A 16,371-nucleotide genomic window follows, 5' to 3' on the forward strand; every position below is an offset into this window, starting at 1 on the left:
CTGAAAAAATAACGGAGAGTACAATAACAGCATGTGCATAGCTGCTATCCATCCCTTTGTCATTCCAACCTAGTTCAGGGTCACATTGAGGTCAAAGGTAAGATTTGTTGTCCGAGGTATACATTTTGACCACTGAAGATATCGTAATAAAATTTAAGGAACATATTGAGGATGTTAAAGCGGTGAACAGGGTACTACTCTAGGGCTAATACTGCCAAGGTCATGGTCACATTTAGGTCATAAGTCAAATTCATAATCTGAGCCATAACTTCTTAACCTATGAAGTTATCTTAATAAAGTTTAAGGAATAAATGTAGGATGATAATGCGATGTGTCGCATACTACTGTAAGGTCAGTACAAACAAGGACATGGTCACATTGATTTCAAAGGTCAAATTCACTGTCTCGGCCATAAGTTTTGACCAAGGGTAACTCTATGAAATTAAAGGAATACATGTAGGATTGCAAGATGGTCTATTGCGAACCACAATCGAATCTGTACATTAAAGGTTAAGGTCATATTGAGGTCTTAGGTCATAACTTCTTACTGACTGAAGATATCTCAATGCAATATAAGGGATATACATGTATGTAGGATGGCAGGACAGAGTACTGCAAACACTAATTGGGTCCATATCTTCAAGGTCAAAGTCATATTTTGGTCAAAGGTCAAAGGTCAAATTCATTGTGGGGTCATAACTTTAGCTTGCTGAAAATAACTCAATTAAACTTAAGGGAGTATGTAGGATAACAAGGCGGTGTGTGGCAAATACAATCTGTGTCACAAGTCCAATTGAGGTTGACGATCAAATATATTGTCTTGGCCATCATTTCTGAATCGCGCAAGATCACTTTAAAAAATGAATTTTAGAATTAAATGACGGATTGCAAGACAGTGTATCGCAAACCATAATTGGATATGAAGCCAATATGGTCATGATCACAGGAAGTTCAAAAGTTAGATACATTGTCTGGACTATAAAACTTGCTGAAGATAGCTCAATGTGTAATTTCACCACTTTTGGTCTGTACGCCCAAGGTCTAGATCACAGTGAGGTCCCAATTTATTTAAGTCTAATATACCTTTTCAAGGAGCATAATCCATCAATTTTATTGAATTTCTTGTTTCCAAAAAACGAGAATAATTTGTGTCATGATATGTAATGTAATGATAGGCAATTTGTTGAATTAATGTATCTCTTCCTTTTGTTAGGAATTATTGTAAATAAAGTTTGCTTCTAAGACTTAATCCTTAAGAATAAGAAAACAGATAAATTCTGAAATTCTGACTGAAGAACCAAATGAGAGATACAAGCCTTTTGCACTTCATGTTAAAAAATCTGGGATGAAACATCAAGTTTTAGTTATCTTTAAAATTCTTAAGGCTTTCTCATATTGTTGAGTTACAATGACACAGGTATGGTACGTAAGAATGCTCCATTTTAGCACGATTCTAAAAATACATAACTATTAAAACAATCATGACAAAGTCTTCTCATTAAAAGTCTTAATAATGTAGTTATACAAAGACGATCACAGGGAACGGAACAGGCAATCGGAATCTTCATGTTGAGCAACTGTATGTACATGTATTGCTATAGGGTGGTGATCTCAAATTATAGCTGTGATTTGATATTAGAACGGAAAGATGCTTGAACACAGCGCTATCAAGCTTGTTCATAGGGATGACCTTGCCTTGGGGATCAGCCCGATTATATGTACAATTTTGAACCTCAACTACCTAGGGATGATTCAAGTCAAATATAGTTGATATCCATCTCTTTGTTCCAGAGAAGTTATTGCTTAAAGCAATATAGCCAAATTGCCCCCTTATGGCCCTGCCCCTCAAGCCCCTGGGGGGTTAGCCCCACCATTTGTACAATTTTGAATCCCCACCATCTAGGGATACTTCCAAAGAAGTGATTGGAAGAAATTGTTGGCGTATGGACGACGAACGACGAACGACGGACGACGAACGACGGACGGACGCCATGGTATGGCATAAGCTCAAAAAGCACAGGATGATAATATTTTGCAAGTAGTATGCTAGGCTAGAGGGCTACAAAGTCTGCTTAAAAGAATGTTCAAGGGTGAAATGTGTGAAAGATCGGGATCGGAATGAATGAGCTAGACCAGCATGAGAGGATAAATTAACCTATTAGAACAAAGGCTCAGGTGTAGAGTAACAAAATGTTCTGACAAAGCTCTACTATATATACTTAGAGTATTGATTGTCTTTTGAATATCCTGACCTTTGCACAATTTAAATGTTTCGCTCACCTAGTCCTTTCCCTTTCTCCTCCTGTCCTAGTAGAAGGATTTAAACTTTGTCCAAATGCAGCTTTGGGCAAAGAGGATTCAAGTTTGTTTGAACTGAGGGTGTTGCAAGGATTTATATAGTAGGTGGCGGCTAATGGAATTGTGGCTATTAGGTAGAATATTCATGTTTAGGTGGCAATATGAAACAAATACATGGTATAACTTGTAAATATAAATTATTCTTTGGCTTGCGATCTGCCTTACTCTGCCTTACTCCCGGTAACCGCTTTCCAGCGAAGATGCCCTGAGTGTCAATAGCCACGCCGCGCGGCAGTGGCTATTGACACTCGGGTGGTAATAGCGACGGCCATAAAATAAACTTTATTTATTTTACAATAATTATGAAACAGGTTATTTCAACTGTTAGCGCGGGGTCTAATGTGAGAGGAAACCGGAGTACCCGCAGAACTACTTCAGATTAATAATTAATAGAACATTATTAAAGTTTATTGCGACAGATAGCTCTGAGAATCACATGTGCACAAGAAAACGTCGTTATCAGTTTTGTATTGTCTGTATATTGTTTTTCATTCTGCAACTAGCAACTAACGCTTTCGTCTTTGGAAACAGTCAAAGGAAAAAAGTCAATTTCTTTAATACCCATACATTAATAAAAAGTATTAAGACAACAAATCTGTGTAATAAGGAAAAAGATTAAAAGTGAGGAAAGGTAAACTTTATTGCTATTATATATATATATCTATCGAACAGGCGTTTCGGATATTACTAATCTTAAGGAATTATCAACAGTTACGGTCATTGTATAAGGTGACGGATGTGGGACCCGCAGCACCGGAGAGGTTCTCCTTTATCGTCTGGTTAAGAGGACACTGATTAGCACTCAAACGTCACGCACTGACTTACCATACTGTTCACCTGTCTAACAGTTGTAATATGTACGACGTTATTCACTCCGTATAGAGGTTAAGGTGTCAACCAATTATATATTTGTCTGTAAATACAATTGTACATTTAAGATTAGGCTTAGAGGAAATAATATTATGTCTAAACTTGTTTTTCCATATCTCCGAAGTCATATCTATGGCCTGACCACTCTTTTTTAATTTCCTTTCTTTTTAAGAATAAAGACGAAAACATTACTGTATGTATTAAACAGCGCAATACATTAGGTGTCAAATTTGACAAATAGGTATTTTGTTTTTCCATACGATATCTCATAATAAATGTAACGCAATAATAAGATGTAGCACTTCACAGTTGGTAAAAAATATCATTTTTTGTATTTCCTTTCAGCTGCCTGTCATCAGGTTGATTGTCATTTATTTTGATAAAAATGGCCGGATAGAGGTTGAACTAATCCTTGATGGAATGGTAACCATCTCCTCTGTGATTTAATAGACGACCGAGACGTCATATTTTTACCTGAGATTAATCCTAGACCGGATCTTTGATGAGATTGTAGGTGCAACTTCAATGATTCCCTTTGGTCTAAGTGAATTGCTTACTCTGGATCTTGTAACACACATACATGTGTGTCTGAGTAAAGAATGAAATATTGGTACAAAAACGGACTTAAGACTGTTATAAATGAAAACTGAATTGATACATGCAACACCTGACCTGTAAATGGCAGGACTCGATGCTAATTTTTTAATCTTCGCTTTTCCAAGTCTTGCCATAATCTGTATACATTATATATGTGCTCATAAAATTTGTATTTCATAGAACAAGCTTCACTCACTTTTAATTAAAACACAAAAACAAATTCACACAGGTCTTGTAACTTACTGTGGAAAAAAAGTCATTTGACACAATGATTTTTTAAATGTTTTATTAGTTTGTTTAAACATTAAATGTAACATAATATTTCCGACAATGTATTTGTTAATAAAAATGTATACGTGTATATGAAATATTTGTAATATATGTATCTTACATCACACCATGCTTCACCTTTCTCAGCCTCTATAAAGACCGTCACCTGACCTTGCGTGGATCAGATTATATAGAGATGAAATACAAGAGATAAAATAAACATCAAAAGACGACTGTTGAAATATCGCCGGGCATTGTGAGACTTGACAATGTCATTGAAAATGTATGTGGAAAAGAAAAAGAAATAAAATATACTTTTATTACCACAAAAGCAAGACCAATGTCTGCAATATCGTACAAAACGCACATCGGTTGAAATCACTAATGCTGACAATGGAAACAGTTTTAACGCTCATGCAATTTATCAGAAATATCGTTTGTTACACTGCACTGATCAACAGGGGTTCGTTACAAATGTCTGAAATAAACATATTCTATAGACCTACTGATACATATGTTACAGAACCTACTGATATGAGTCACAGTACATAAACATTTCAGACATTTGTAACGAACCCCTGTGCTCCGTCTCAAGATCACTCACTTCAAACGCTATCAGTTTCACGCGTCTCGCAGCCACGGTATCCTCAGTTTCTGACGACATGTCAAATAACGAGGTTGTTATAGAATCTACCGACTGTAGTCAGATTCCCATACAATCAACAAATATATACACGTCTGGATTCTTCACAAAATAAGGAAAGAGAAAAGTTCGAATTAACTTCAAAAATAACTCCCTCGTAGAGGGCAAGGTCGGATTTACGGTGTTCACTGTATTTATCCATGCGCGAAATTTGTTCCGTGGAAAAATCGAAACAATTTCAAATCTAACTCTCAGCTAAGAATTCTACTGATAAACTTAAATCACCCTATAGACATGGCATATGCAATTGTACTGATACTGAATTGTGGAATAAAATTGAAGTGTTTGTTTGTTTGCCAATCAGCACGCGACAATACGCTGTTCAAACTATTGAACGAAATTGTGTTGACTGTCGATAAGGCGTTTATTTTTACTTTTAAATATTAATCATAAGTTAAAAAAGAATAAAGGAGGCACGCATTATGATTTGTTTTCTTCCAAAGCTGTGTCATTCAAATAGATCTTAAATACCATACAAAAACAGTCCAATGCTTAAATCGAGCATGTATGCATATATTTGTATATCTCTACACATGTGTAAACACAGCCTGGATACATCTGTACAGTGTTAACAGCTCATACACATGTGCAGCCTGACACTTGAACAGACATTATAGCAAGACAACTTAATATGTATCTAATACCTAAAGAATGGCCTTCAAAGTATTAGATATATCTTTAAATGAACTAAAGCTACAGTGCATCTCTTATTCTAGTAGAGATATATTTAAACGTAAAAGCGATCTCTTTAAGTGAAATGAAGCTACATGTATCTCAAAATTGAATAAACAGATTTTGAAAGAAAACTATCATTTAATTTATTCGGGCAATATTTATTGGAATTAAAGATATCTTTACACGTAATAGACATATCTTATGTAGGTAAGATTAAATATGTTATATCTCTTTGTTTTTTAAATTTCTCCTAAATTGATAAAGATTATATATTTTGTTTTTAAGATTTCTCTATAATTAATAGAGATATCTCTGTAAGATATAATTATTAAGTGTTAAGCTGGCATGCCATAAGTCGGCCATGTGTCAGGAAAAAGTCGGCCATATTTGTAAAAACAGTTCGCTTACTTCATTTGCACACTTCGAGACTCCGCAATGAACGAATTGCTTCCATCATGTTTTTGCACTCTTTGTCTAAAATTCACCCTTCCGAACATATATAGATATGGTGTCATAACTTAATCACGTGACACAAAACGTGGTATATGTATATAGTGAGTATACAAAGCAAATGTAAAAATATGTCAACATTTGTCTCCACTCCGTATGAATATTATTCTCTCACAGACAACTACGTTTTGGTATTAATTGGCTTGAGTATTTCTGTCGCATTTAACCTCAGAATGAAAAGACTATGTAACCGACAAGTGGGTAACCAAAAATGTTGCAACTCCTACTAGGTTTATCCACTAAGTTAGAATTGAAGAAACATACAATGGTCGTGGGAACAAATGAGGATTTTTACACGACCACACAACTAAACGTTCGACTCTCTTGCTTTCTCAAGTGATTCTGGAGTGATATTGCCATTGATTTCCAGTTCCGGTTCTTTTGCTTCTTCATCTTTCTGGGTAACTTTCTGATATTTTTCCGGATTGCATTTTTTGTATATAACAAATATAATGGTAATAACAAAAAGTGGAAGTGGCGTCATAACCGCAGAGGCTGCTGGAGCGACTGCCGCTAATTGTCCATCCGGTGGTGGGAAAGCATAGAGCAAAATGATGAAAGCCAAACTGGTATTTTGCATACCTGTTTCTATGGCTATCGTCTTGATTTTCACCCAGGGTTGTCTCAGAATAAACGCTATGATGCCTCCTATAACATAACCGAAATAAGGCAGAAGACAGCCAGCTAGAATCACTTTAGGATTAAAAAGTTTAAATATGAACAAGTTTGAATATATCCCAACTGACAGAAGAATAATAATGGCCACGATGGTTACCGGAGTGACGATCTTCAGGATGAATCTTTTGACCTTAGGAAGTTTGTATTGTACGCCGATTCCAACGAGGAGCGGAATGATGAGAAGGAGAAGAGTAGTGAAGATGTTGAAAAACGGGACATCCAGCTTTTTATTACCGTCTTGGAGGAATTCTTGACCTAACGTGTACATCCATAGTGGAAGAAAACCTGAAAGAAATCGGAAACAAATTAACCCAGACAAATATGAGAGAAAAAGATGCAAGATGCAAAACGATATACGACTTTTCATTTATGAAGATGGAGCCAATCAGAATGTCACAAAATAAAAAGGTCTTCGGTCACACATTAAATGGGTACGTATATGGTATGTTGGTCTGTTCAGGATTTTGCCTCCTGACAAAAGCGAATGTTTTTATTGTCCAACAATAACGAGAGCGCGTACGGGAAATGACGTCATATGTTGGATTAATAAAGGGCGGTTATCAAAAGACGATTTCAAAAAACTCAAAAGTGTTAACAAAAATCTGATGTTTATATTTGACGCAGTCTGGTGGCGTTTTAAGTTGACGTAATGTTTATCGTCGAGATTCTGATATCAATACAGCCTTGTGCAAGTGATGTAATAACACGTTCTAAATACGTATAACACACAGTAGCACACCGCCAATCAGGCCCTCGCTTTAACAGTTCAACTGCTGCTCCAGCAATTGATTTTTGGACACTTCCTCGTGATCATTTGTAGTTTTCGAAAATCGTTTACTAATACGAGACGGTTTACTTGTTCATAGTAGTTTTCGCATACTTTTTGTGTCTAAGACCAAACTTACATACAGCGTATGTTTAACTCAAAACTTATCAATCTCGTAGAACTGTTTGTATGGACACAACCTCAATGTTGTGGAGCAAGGACCGGTTCAAAGTTAGAGATAAACATGTCAGTATAACATAAAAAAGACAGGATCGGTAGACTCTTATACGTCTTTATATTTTCGAGCGAAGCCTGAATGAGGGTAGAAAAATACGGCAAGCAAAACACTTGTATGACTTACCTATGGCGGTTATGGTGCTGATAAGCGTCATAGTAATGGATAATGACAGATCACCATCCAGAAGGTGGGAGTATATGTTGCTAGCCCCACCCCCGGGGCAGCAGCCTGCAAGGAAGATTCCCAAGGCCACAGACGGTTGATCGGACGCAACAAGTTTAGCGACGGCATATCCCAGCTGTAACAAAAAAAGAAACAATAATGAAATGGTGGAACCAAGCTAAACTCGAATATTTCACAATGTCCACAATAACGCGATTTGATGAAAAAGAAAGTTATTTATATTACAGAGATAAGTTCTTATAAGTTGGACTTATTAGTGTTACGGAAGGTTGAATGAAAAAAGGGTTCCAAAAAGTATGTAGAATACGGCACAGAAGGAAGGATGCCTACACTAAATCCATGTTGTTAAAAATGTGCATCTCCTAGCTACAACAATAACGTAACTAGTATTGTATGTCAAACCTACCACAGTAAATTCTAGCTACAAGTGTACGCCCAAGCTCGGGGACTGATAGTCGACCAGCAAAGTCAACCCTCTTGTTGAAAGTTGATAAATTATTGTATCAACCAGAACGAGGTTAAAATTGCATGATTATATGACACTGAACATACATGTACATGATCGAACGTCAGGCAACCACGTGATTCGAGATAGTTTATTCATGGGACATGTTGGCAAACCCGATCACTGCAGCCAATTTATTCATGTGTAAAATAATAAATGTTAACCTTGGTGGTCGGTTGGCAAAGCAGATTGCGCATTCGCCTTTCACCAAAATGTTATGGGCTTGATTCCTCGAGAAGTCGTGAAACGGTATCGGAGTCACCTACGTATACCCGACCACGTGGGTTTTCGCAAGGTACTCCGGTTTCCTCCCTCATTGAGACCCTCTGCGCGCTACCATTTAGGCCACCAAGTGTGATTAATATATGCTTATGGAAATTATCGATGTAAAATAAATAAAGTTCAATTTAATACTACACTTGTCATCGAAAACAAAAAGCAAAAACCCTTGGGCCTAGAATCGTGTCTAGCTTATTTGGCATTATGCATGACCTTGAAATGTATCACAACTACGCTTGTAGAAACTAGTTTGTCTTGTTGGATGAGTTGGTGACATTGGCACGGATGCATTTCAAACCTCACAAACTATGACTAAGCAGAAAGGAGTCTTGAGGAAAGTATAATAGTCTTTTATTCGTAGACACATCAATTGCACTGGAAAATGGCTCGATGACACAACCGTATGAAATATTAAAGTGATCAATTGAAAGCTTCGACAGATAGTGAATGAGTACTAAAGGAAAAAGCTTCGGATTTCTCCAAATATCGGTCGGCATATACATGGCTCGGCAGAACTATAACTACCAATGATATCAAAAATTAAGGCGTTTAAAGTCGCAGGGTGCACTTGAGTTTTGTGGTGAAAGAGGCGGAGAGTATGTTAGAGTTGATGAAATTCGTTTGGAAACTCGCAACGCCAGACAGGGAATTGGCTTTCCACATTTTTTAGCAGAAGTAGAAAACAAACACCCAAGGAAAAATGTCAAATGGTACAAATAGAAAATCAAAAGGATTGTAGAAGAAAAAGGAAGGGACTATCTGAGAACTTAGTATATTAGGAGGTATGGACCAAATGGAATCTCCAGAGGCCTTTACAGGTGAGGTGGGTGAGAACTTAAATAATATCCCTGCTGCAAACTGTTAGAGAATGGAGAGCAATGTCACACATCTTGCGCGGGGCTAGAAAACATTAAAGCAGGGCAGGAATATATGTAGATGCAAAGTCTAGCGGTCCTAGTAGATATACTACGAGCGGGGAAAAGAAGCAAATTCGTGGAATTTATATCTCCCGCTTTCAGGACATATTGTAGGTAAACATTATTGAGGTTAGGTTTACACATGTGAGTATCGTGCTGTCGAGACATAATGTATAGCTTGAAACTCGAAGGAAAAAAAGCCTTATCTAATACTTGCTAGTTATTAAGCGGAAACTGCAGATACTGACTCCGACTCAAATGGAGTCCGATTAAAGTGGTTGCGAAATTTGTCCGAGCCCTTAGTGCGTTGAACCCTGTTACTAAGATTGATGACAATCGGATACTATTTACGAGAGTTAATGAACAGAAACGGACGGTAATAAACTTTTTCGTTATTCAATGGGCCATAACTCCACCAAATGGGGTCCTCTGAAAGTGGTCATCAAAGTTTGCCGAGCCCTTAAGGTATTAAACCCAGTGACCAAGTTTAAAGAAAATCGGTTAACTTTTGTCATAGTCATTGCACGGAAACGAAGCGTAGCAGACAGACAGACGGACAAACCCAAAGTAAAAGCGGGGGAGAAAAAAAAAGGAAATGACTAGTGTCAGATAGTAGCAATCTTGGATACAGTTTGTGAACCCAGGGAAAACGTTACAGGGAAGTCTCGAAATAATGCATGGCATGGTAACATGGAGTAAGCCAGACGCCTTATCGCCACAACATCGAGTAAGCCAGACACCTTATCGCCACAAGTACCATGGAGGGAAAGGCTGCCAGGAAGCCAATAACAGGAGTATCACAAAGACATTCTGAGAAATTTAGTAGTGATCATATTTTAGTTGTTAAACGGCGATAACAAATTCATCAAAACCAACAAGAGACATTTCGGAAAGTGTTTCAGACTGTATTTTATATCTGATGTATTTGCTTTCTTTAAGAATTATAATCATTATACACTTACAACATTATTTACCTGCAGCCTATGTGAGATACCCGTTGTGTCATATTAATTCAAACTGACATGTTTATCTCCATGTCTTCGTTACGTCAGTGCTATAGTGCCACTGGTATAATCTTCCTTTTGTTGTCCAGACCTAGTATTACCTATATGTTACGTAACTGAGTCGCCTCACTAGTTCGGTCAATGGCGCATGAAAACTACCTTTAATGACAACTGTCACTCTCGTGTGAGATAATTCTATTATACCTCGGTTATGTACGTCTGTAGTAAATAAGTGATGTAAGTATGTTGTAGTCAGATAGGTCCTAGACTCTGTACAGAACACTTCGGGTAAATTTTGGAAAGTCAAGAATATCCTACCGTCAAATCTTAGAGTCATCTGAAGTGTTTGTCCTCATTCTAAACCTATTGTTAAATAACGCACAGCTTAAGGTCATAGGAGTGTATTGATAAACGGAAATAGGAAGTACATCCCTAGTTGAAAATCCAATGACGGGAGACAGTATCACAATTTCCGCATATTCTAAGTTTAATATTAAACTGATGAATACTGTATGTTTATTATTGACAGAACAATGTGTTCTCTCAATATTAAAGTATTTCAAAGCAATCAAGGCATTAATTCAGTTGGGTTTTTTTATCAATGAGTCACATGTGTCCATTTTTCTGTACTTCAGGAAACCGGCTACCTATTTCACTACGGTGAAGTTTTTCAAGAAAGATAACTCTGACATGCAATTACTATGTGTATATGGTTTTATTATAAAATGTCCATTTTTAATCGTTTATAGACCATTTATTTTACACAAAGTCAGCATTTAATAATTCAAAATTCACTCCTTTTTACATTAATTTCCATTTAAAATCCTTAAAATTCTGACAGCCTATGGGGTTTTTTCGTGGCAGAAAATGTTTACTTCAAAGCAATATAACTAGAAACTTTGAAGAAATTCCAATGAGAAATGGTGACACAAACCTATTACCTTAACTGCTGAATACGGTTTTAATTAGTGTTGAAATGTTAATTTGAATTTTAAGGCTTGACGGAAAACGACTTTAGAATCAATGGTTGGTTTTTATGTTGAGGTAACTGGTCAGGCGGTGAAATATTTGTGATTTCATTCTTTGAGATACAAGGTGTTGGACTCTACCAGTGGATTTCTTAGTCCTCAAAGTTTTCGGTAACCTTGATAATCACAGTTGTCCATTTTGAGTAGTGGCAACGTTCATAATATACATATTTTACCTTTATCAATTTTATATAAAATACGTGCAAGAACACCCCTTACTCTACAGTAATTGAGACCAATTTGAATTTCCTCCTTTGGTCCATACAGAAATGAAAGAGCTACATGATGCAGCGTTATTCATTTTCGGTTGACTGTATGTGTTCTCTCATTTATCTTTCATTGTACGTCTGTGTGGTGATACCTGTCTTGGAGAGTAAGTGGGAGGTCATTATCTACGACACGCTTTGTATGTCCATTGTATATAGCCACCAGGTACAGCTGACGGGACTTAAGACACTCTATTATAGCTCTGGGGTGCGATATGACGAAATGTAGTCCCTATTACAATGACATGCGTTTTAGTTGTGACACAGATGTACCTGGAGTAGTTCAAAGATGAAGGTAGCACATGGAGAACTAGGTCGGGTAGCCAGTGATGGCTAACGTAAGGCGTCATTTGTCTGAAATATCACTGAAGGGGTTACCAACTCTACGTCATTCAGTCGAGAGCTAATACAGCCTAAGGGTTTCCAGCAAAGAGCTAATACAGCCTAAGGGTTTCCAGCAAAGAGCTAATACAGCCTAAGGGTTTCCAGCAAAGAGCTAATACAGTCTAACTAAGGCTTCCAACATCAGTGTGTCGGTAAGATTAATGTCTATTATGCGGATGACCTTTGCAAACAACAGAATACAATGCTTACGAGTGAAATAACGATATTTTAGTTAACCTTCCCCGAAAGTTTTCCAACGGCAACTTCTTCCGTTCACGGATGAAGGGATTTTAACCAAACATGAGCTGAAACATCTTTGGGCAAAGATATATTGGTGTTGTATAAACCATAAGTCTTGCTCCTGAGGTTGGAAGAACGGTGGCTAACATAAAAAACGGGAATAAAACTATAACTTAAGTGCAGATCAAAGGATTTTGGCAATTGATCTGAAACCTCACTGAGGCAATAGAACCCAATCTTGTTTAAAAGAAAAGTGTCCCAACCCCTTCCTTAATGCAAGGTCGGGGGCATGGAAAGCAGAGATAGAGGTAAATCTACAAAGGCTTTCTCTTCAGTATATGTGAGATTTGCTCAAGGAGAATAAAAATTGCTCATTTCAAATCCAAGGTATCAACCTTAGACATCGATTGGTTCTGGTATTTTCCATCTGACCGATTTCATATGAATTTTTCTGTCTTGGTCGTGATCAAATATTGTTATTTCAAAACTTTTCTCATAATTGCAAATCCAACCAGATCAGTTTTTAAGTTGCAAAAATGTCCTGACCAAGTGTTGTTAATTGAGTCAAGAGAATTGACTCTTTAAATCAAGAAGAAATCTGAGAAGGCCTCTGGGGTGTCAAGTAAGCAGAAGACAAAATAAACATGACAGTGATACAGGTTCTTTGGGTCTCTTGATTTATGTGTCAGATAACGGATTAAGGGACGTTCTATAACCGTAAAAACTCTAGAAATATTTTCATATGGAAAACATTGCTGGAACTGAGGAAAAAACTCTTTTTGACACCAACAATGGTTTTCAATGGACAAATGGAAGAGTTCGTGAAATCAGGGTCCGTATTTTTAAGGATCCCTGTACCACTTCCAAAACTGTACTTATGCTTTAGAAATTGTTTTTCGGGCATGACTTTACCTTATATAAATCATTTTCTGAAAAGAAAACCATACGCTTATGAAAGAAAAACAAATGGAAAATAATATATATATATAATCAGCAATAGTGTCATACATGTAGAAAAGATGATGACTGAGCTAGACGGGATTTTGAACTCTTCAATTCATATTGTTGTACCATTGTTCTAACCAACTGACCTACCTTAACAACAGTGTCCAAATGTGCTACAGTTTTATCCAATTCAATGGAGGTTACTGGTTATACGAAATAACCACAGTACATGGGACAGGGCTCCTTAAGTGTTGATATTGTGTAATGGATACATCCGGTATGACATTTATCCAGTATCAACATGCACAAGGTCACTGGTATTTGTATTTCTGTAATATGGGGCATGACCTTATAACATTACTTTATCTTTCTTGTCCCAAAAACGTGCTGGTTATCTAATACCGCATGACTCTTACTGTATCTGTATAGATACATACATGTACCAGTATACATGTATACATGTATCTGTATACTTAGAACATGTACCAGTATACATGTATCTGAATAGTTAGAACATGTACCAGTATACATTGATCTGTGTAGTTAGTACATGTACCAGTATACATTTATCTGTATAGTTAGAACATGTACCAGCATACATGTATCTGTATAGTTAGAACATGTACCAGAATACATGTATCTGTATAGTTAGAACATGTATCAGTATACATGTATCTGTATAGTTAGAAGATGTACCAGTATACATGTATCTGTATAGCTAGAACATGTACCAGTATACATGTATCTCTATAGTTAGAACATGTACCAGTATACATTGATCTGTGTAGTTAGTACATGTACCAGTATACATTTATCTGTATAGCTAGAACATGGACCAGTATACATGTATCTGTATAGTTAGATACATGTACCAGTATATATGCAGGCATTATTATATCTAATAATGCCTGCATATATACTGGTACATGTATCTAACTATACAGATACAGGTATACTGGTACATGTTCTAACTATACATGTATCTGTATAGTTAGATACATGTACCAGTATACATGTATCTGTATAGCTAGAACATGTACAAGTATACATGTATCTGTATAGTTAGAAGATGTACCAGTATACATGTATCTGTATAGCTAGAACATGTACAAGTATACATGTATCTGTATAGTTAGAAAATGTACCAGTATACATGTATCTGTATAGCTAGAACATGTACCAGTATACATGTATCTATATAGATACATACATGTACCAGTATATATGTATCTGTATAGTTAGAACATGTACCAGTATTCATGTATCTGTATAGTTAGAGACATGTACCAGTATACATGTATCTGTATATTTAGAACATGTACCAGTATACATGTATCGGTATAGTTAGAACATGTATCAGTATACATGTATCTGTATAGTTAGAAAATGTACCAGTATACATGTATCTGTATACTTAGAACATGTACCAGTATACATGTATCGGTATAGTTAGAACATGTATCAGTATACATGTATCTGTATAGTTAGAAAATGTACCAGTATACATGTATCTGTATATTTAGAACATGTACCAGTATACATGTATCGGTATAGTTAGAACATGTATCAGTATACATGTATCTGTATAGTTAGATACATGTACCAGTATATATGCAGGCATTATTAGATATAATAAGAAATACGTGAGCCAACATTGTTAGTACAAAAATATAGAAATAAAAGGGGATATTTTACTGGAATGTTATTGGTTAAGTGAGAGCCTTATGATAAAAGTGAATATTTTATTGTGTTTAACCCCCAACTCAACCCTTACCATGCCCACACTTCCCCCATCCCTTATCCCTCATCTCTATATGAATGGGTACTTACAAGCGGCATCACTAGGTATTGACATCCCAGACCAATGCTCACAGCTATTGGCTTCTTGACCGATTCCTTGACCACCTTTAGGTCCAGTTTACAGCCAAACGCCAGTGTGATGAAGATGAAGAAGAAATACACTATGACCTGTACTGCCAGATCAAGCTTTGACATTTTTCGATTGATGACGAATGGGAATAATAGTTGATCCGTGTTTCCGTCGTCACTGATGGAATCATTGTCCGGACTTGACCTACGGACAGTGATGACCAAGTTTCTCCGTCCAAGCAGGACTCCGGACAGGTGTAGCCTGATCTTGTCTGATTGGACTAATTCGTAGAGTTGGTCAGCCATCGGAGACAAGCTAGATATTGGTGTGGTTGTAATGGAAGTGTTCTCCATACTGACGAGAGTTTCTGTCGCATTTTCACACGAAATCAGGACCCTGTCCGGAGAGACGACGAAGAACCTATCGGGATCCTGGCTACGAAAAGTGAGCTGAACTTTCTCAGCAACTCTATCACACACAAGTCTGTAGGACATAGACACAGTTTTCACTTCGTCCATAAAGAGAAAAAAATCCATGGGGTTGTCAAAAAATGCATTGAACCCTTTAGGCGTAGTTGAAGAGGTATCGTTACCTTCAATCCCAACCCCCGGGACGCTATATTCGGGCTCAACCCCTTCACATACACCGATCGCCACGCACACACACATAACCATCAGCTTGTAATCCATGGCTAGACTGAGTACGGCTCGCCACCCGTAAATGTGTTTATACTATCATAGAATGACCCGTGAACTTGTTTGTAAACAGCCTAATTCTGAGGGCTTTGATATATTTCAGGGGTTATTATGTGGAACGTGCCGAGAACCTGTAGGCATATATACAATAGATGCTTATCACAGGGACCAGTTTCCTTCCACCCTGGATTATGAATTAGAAACCAGATGCTGTTCTTTTGAGAGCGTATTACAGGTAGGTCGTACTTCTCCCCGGGAAGCAGGTACTTGACGTATTATATGTCATTAAGCTACGCATGGATGATAATTATAACGTAGTTTAATTCATGTCATCTTTACAAAATAAGAATACCCGATGTCACCATTACTTACCTTATTGTGCTCGCCTGC

The 16,371-nt window shown here is 37.0% G+C and overlaps 1 protein-coding gene across 1 annotated transcript; it reads right to left on the reverse strand.

Annotated features, from left to right (window-relative positions):
- Positions 1-5,206: 5,206 nt before the first annotated feature.
- Positions 5,207-16,024, reverse strand: LOC110466873 (ileal sodium/bile acid cotransporter-like). Its single transcript, XM_021523679.1, has 3 exons — positions 15,247-16,024; positions 7,789-7,963; positions 5,207-6,946 (listed from the first exon to the last, which is right to left on the reverse strand). The coding sequence occupies exons 1-3, from the start codon at positions 15,973-15,975 to the stop codon at positions 6,291-6,293; spliced, it is 1,560 nt and encodes a 519-aa protein (XP_021379354.1). The 5' UTR covers positions 15,976-16,024; the 3' UTR covers positions 5,207-6,290.
- Positions 16,025-16,371: the final 347 nt, after the last annotated feature.

This window comes from Mizuhopecten yessoensis, unplaced genomic scaffold, assembly GCF_002113885.1.
Source record: "Mizuhopecten yessoensis strain PY_sf001 unplaced genomic scaffold, ASM211388v2 scaffold11145, whole genome shotgun sequence".
Classification (NCBI taxonomy): Eukaryota; Metazoa; Mollusca; class Bivalvia; order Pectinida; family Pectinidae; genus Mizuhopecten; species Mizuhopecten yessoensis.